The 2,869-nt window shown below is 31.5% G+C and overlaps 1 protein-coding gene across 1 annotated transcript; it reads right to left on the bottom strand.

The window, feature by feature from the left end:
• Positions 1 to 1,898: 1,898 nt before the first annotated feature.
• Positions 1,899 to 2,869, bottom strand: LOC125877055 (fasciclin-like arabinogalactan protein 9). Its single transcript, XM_049558362.1, has one exon. The coding sequence runs from the start codon at positions 2,797 to 2,799 to the stop codon at positions 2,050 to 2,052; it is 750 nt and encodes a 249-aa protein (XP_049414319.1). The 5' UTR covers positions 2,800 to 2,869; the 3' UTR covers positions 1,899 to 2,049.

The raw sequence follows: 2,869 nt of genomic DNA, 5'->3' as shown, positions 1-2,869 counted from the left end.
TATACTAGTGGAATTTGTGTTGTTTGTCCATATATAAAGTTATTTTTATTTTCAAGATTATCCATTTTGGAAACAACTTTAAATGTAAGTAACTGGAGTTGAAAATTCGCATTTGATTTCGAACATTTTTGTCTAAAATTAAAGCCTTGATAAAGCCAAACTTCAAAAATTAATTAAGACATTGCCTGAAGTTATAGAAAACTCATGATATCTTCAATCACATTTAACCTAACTCAACAATATCTTTTAGAAAATTGATTTTTAAAACCATTAATTTGACAGCCTGTGAGATAATCTCTCAGATTATCAACATTCCCAAATGNGTTATAGAAAACTCATGATATCTTCAATCACATTTAACCTAACTCAACAATATCTTTTAGAAAATTGATTTTTAAAACCATTAATTTGACAACCTGTGAGATAATCTCTCAGAATATCAACATTCCCAAATGTATTAATTTGAAGTGTCATGTCTACATAATTATCCATTAAAATGAATTTTAATTAAAAAATATTTAGATATGATATACCACTGAGAAAATCTTGACCACATGGCCACTTGGCCACAATTATTGTTCCGTTGTGTTTACAGAAGAATCCATTAACATTATTATTATGTTGATTATTTGAAAAAAAAATATCATAATTATTGAAGAGAGATTGCAAGAGATATTTATAAATGAGTTTTAAGATTTATACACTAACGGTATGATGAGTGTTCTTTATTAGATCATATTATAAGTCAGTCTTTTTTTATGAAACGAAAACTTAAGAGATAAATCATTTCATAAGTATTATTTAGTAATATGATAAAAAATGATTCCCTAATTTGCTATTATAAGTTATAACTCATCGATGATGTAAAAGATTCTTTATATTATTAGAATATATAACTTAAATCTTTTTTAATACCTATTTGTGCAAACTGATAGTGTTTTACTACTAATATACAAGTTCAGACTTTAGACACAAAGTATATACTCAACCAAATTTGAACTTAGAACTTGAACTTCCTTATGTTATAGTTAGTAAAACATGTTTACTTTCACATGAGAGCCTTCTAAATAAAGGCTTTATAAGCACTCATCATGTCGATTGACCCTTTTTTCTATTTTGCGTTACGTTAATTAAAAGAATCGATCCAAAAAATTAAATTTGACGAGCACATAATTTTTAGTGTTCTTTTGTATTTTGATAAAAATAGGTGCTTGCAGTTCGTTCACTATCTAATAAATGAGTTTCCATCTTGAAGTCGCACGCGGAGCTAATCTCATCTAAGCCGACTCATTGATCTTCCAAAGGCCAAGACTTTATATTACATAGTTTTAAATATCCATTTGTATAGTTAAGCTATTTAGTACTATTAATTAATTAAATTGTGTAGTGGAGTTTGATCTGTAAGACTAAACAATTGACTTCTAAGTTCATATCCCAACTAAACCACAAGTAGACATTTTCTAATCCTCTAAAGTCAAGGTTGCATGTTATCTTCTCTTAATTAGAATCAAAACATGTTTGTCAAAATTACATAGAGAAGCATCAAGATATTCTAAAGCATTAGGGAACTGTTGAACTCCGAAAAACACATTTGGTCATAAAATTTTCGAACACCAAAGAAGTTTTATTCATATCCAAACACAACTCCAATTTTCAAATATCATTTTTTTACTTTCAAAACAAAAACTATATTTTTTTCAATACTCTGTAATTTTCATGGTCAAACGAACGCCCTTAATCACCCCAACCCCCACCCAATGGAGAAATGAACTTTGCAATGTGCGATCCGAATTTAATCATGAGGACTCCAGACACTGAGTGGGGTCTGCAAGACAACAAGAAATAACAATAGAAGACACAACTGTATTTGCAAGATTGTACAACTGTAACACTTATATGAAGAAAGAAATCACATCACAAAAAGAATGAAATCATAAAAATGAACACAACAACAATCAATCTTGAAGAAAATAATGTAGTACAAAATGGCAGCAAGAATGAATTTTTATAAGCAAAAAGATCATAATTTAATTTTTTTTTTTTGCCCTTTCAAGAAAGTGTTCCCATCAAGAAAACACCACAAATCAATCCAAGAATTCCACCATTAATCCTTTTAGCATCATTTGGCTTAGTACTACTTGCTGGTGATGGCTCATCAGCTGTTGTTTTGTCACCACTAGTACCATTCTTGGCTTTAGCAGGTGCAGGGGCATCATCACTAGATGGAGCTTTAGGATCAGTAAACTCAGAAGGCACTAAAACTTTGTCTAATTGATAAACAGCCAATGGGGGGTCTTTTCTAATAGCATTATAAATATTTGTAACAACAGAACCAGATGAGACATTCACTTGATTGTTATTTCCAGTGAAGTTAAGTCCAAAAGGCTCACCTTTTGGCCCTGTTGCTTGTGTTCTAACAGGGTTGCTTACAGTTTGTAAGTCATCAAATGTGTAGAATTTTGGTATGACATGGTTCAAAATGAGTTGTACTTTTTGTTGGTCATTTAGTTGGTTTAGTGTGCCACTTGGGAGGTTGTTAAATGCATTGTCTGATGGTGCTAACACTGTCATGCCTTGGTTGGAATTGTTGACTTGGTTGTTGATTTGGTTTCCAACTTGTGATTCATTGAGGAATTTGATGAATGTGTTGTATTGTCCTTCTTTTTTGAGGATTGCAAAGATGTCAATTGGTCCTGTGGGTGCTGGTGCTGGTGCTGTTGGTGATTGAGCTTGAGTAAGAATGAAGAAAAGTGGGATTATAGATAGAAGAATGAGAGGAAGAGGCTTTTGATGAGCCATTGTTGGAAGAGAAATGTGAAATGTGGAGTTGTGATATGATGTGTGTGGAGTTGTAGAGAGGATTGTGGTG

The sequence above is a fragment of the Solanum stenotomum genome, chromosome 9, assembly GCF_019186545.1.
Source record: "Solanum stenotomum isolate F172 chromosome 9, ASM1918654v1, whole genome shotgun sequence".
NCBI classification, from domain to species: Eukaryota; Viridiplantae; Streptophyta; class Magnoliopsida; order Solanales; family Solanaceae; genus Solanum; species Solanum stenotomum.
This window is presented reverse-complemented; position numbering and strand designations above follow the sequence as displayed.

Coding starts and splice junctions, on each gene's coding strand:
- LOC125877055 (XM_049558362.1), bottom strand. CDS start 2,799: ATGGCTCATCAAAAGCCTCTTCCTCTCATTCTTCTATCTATAATCCCA.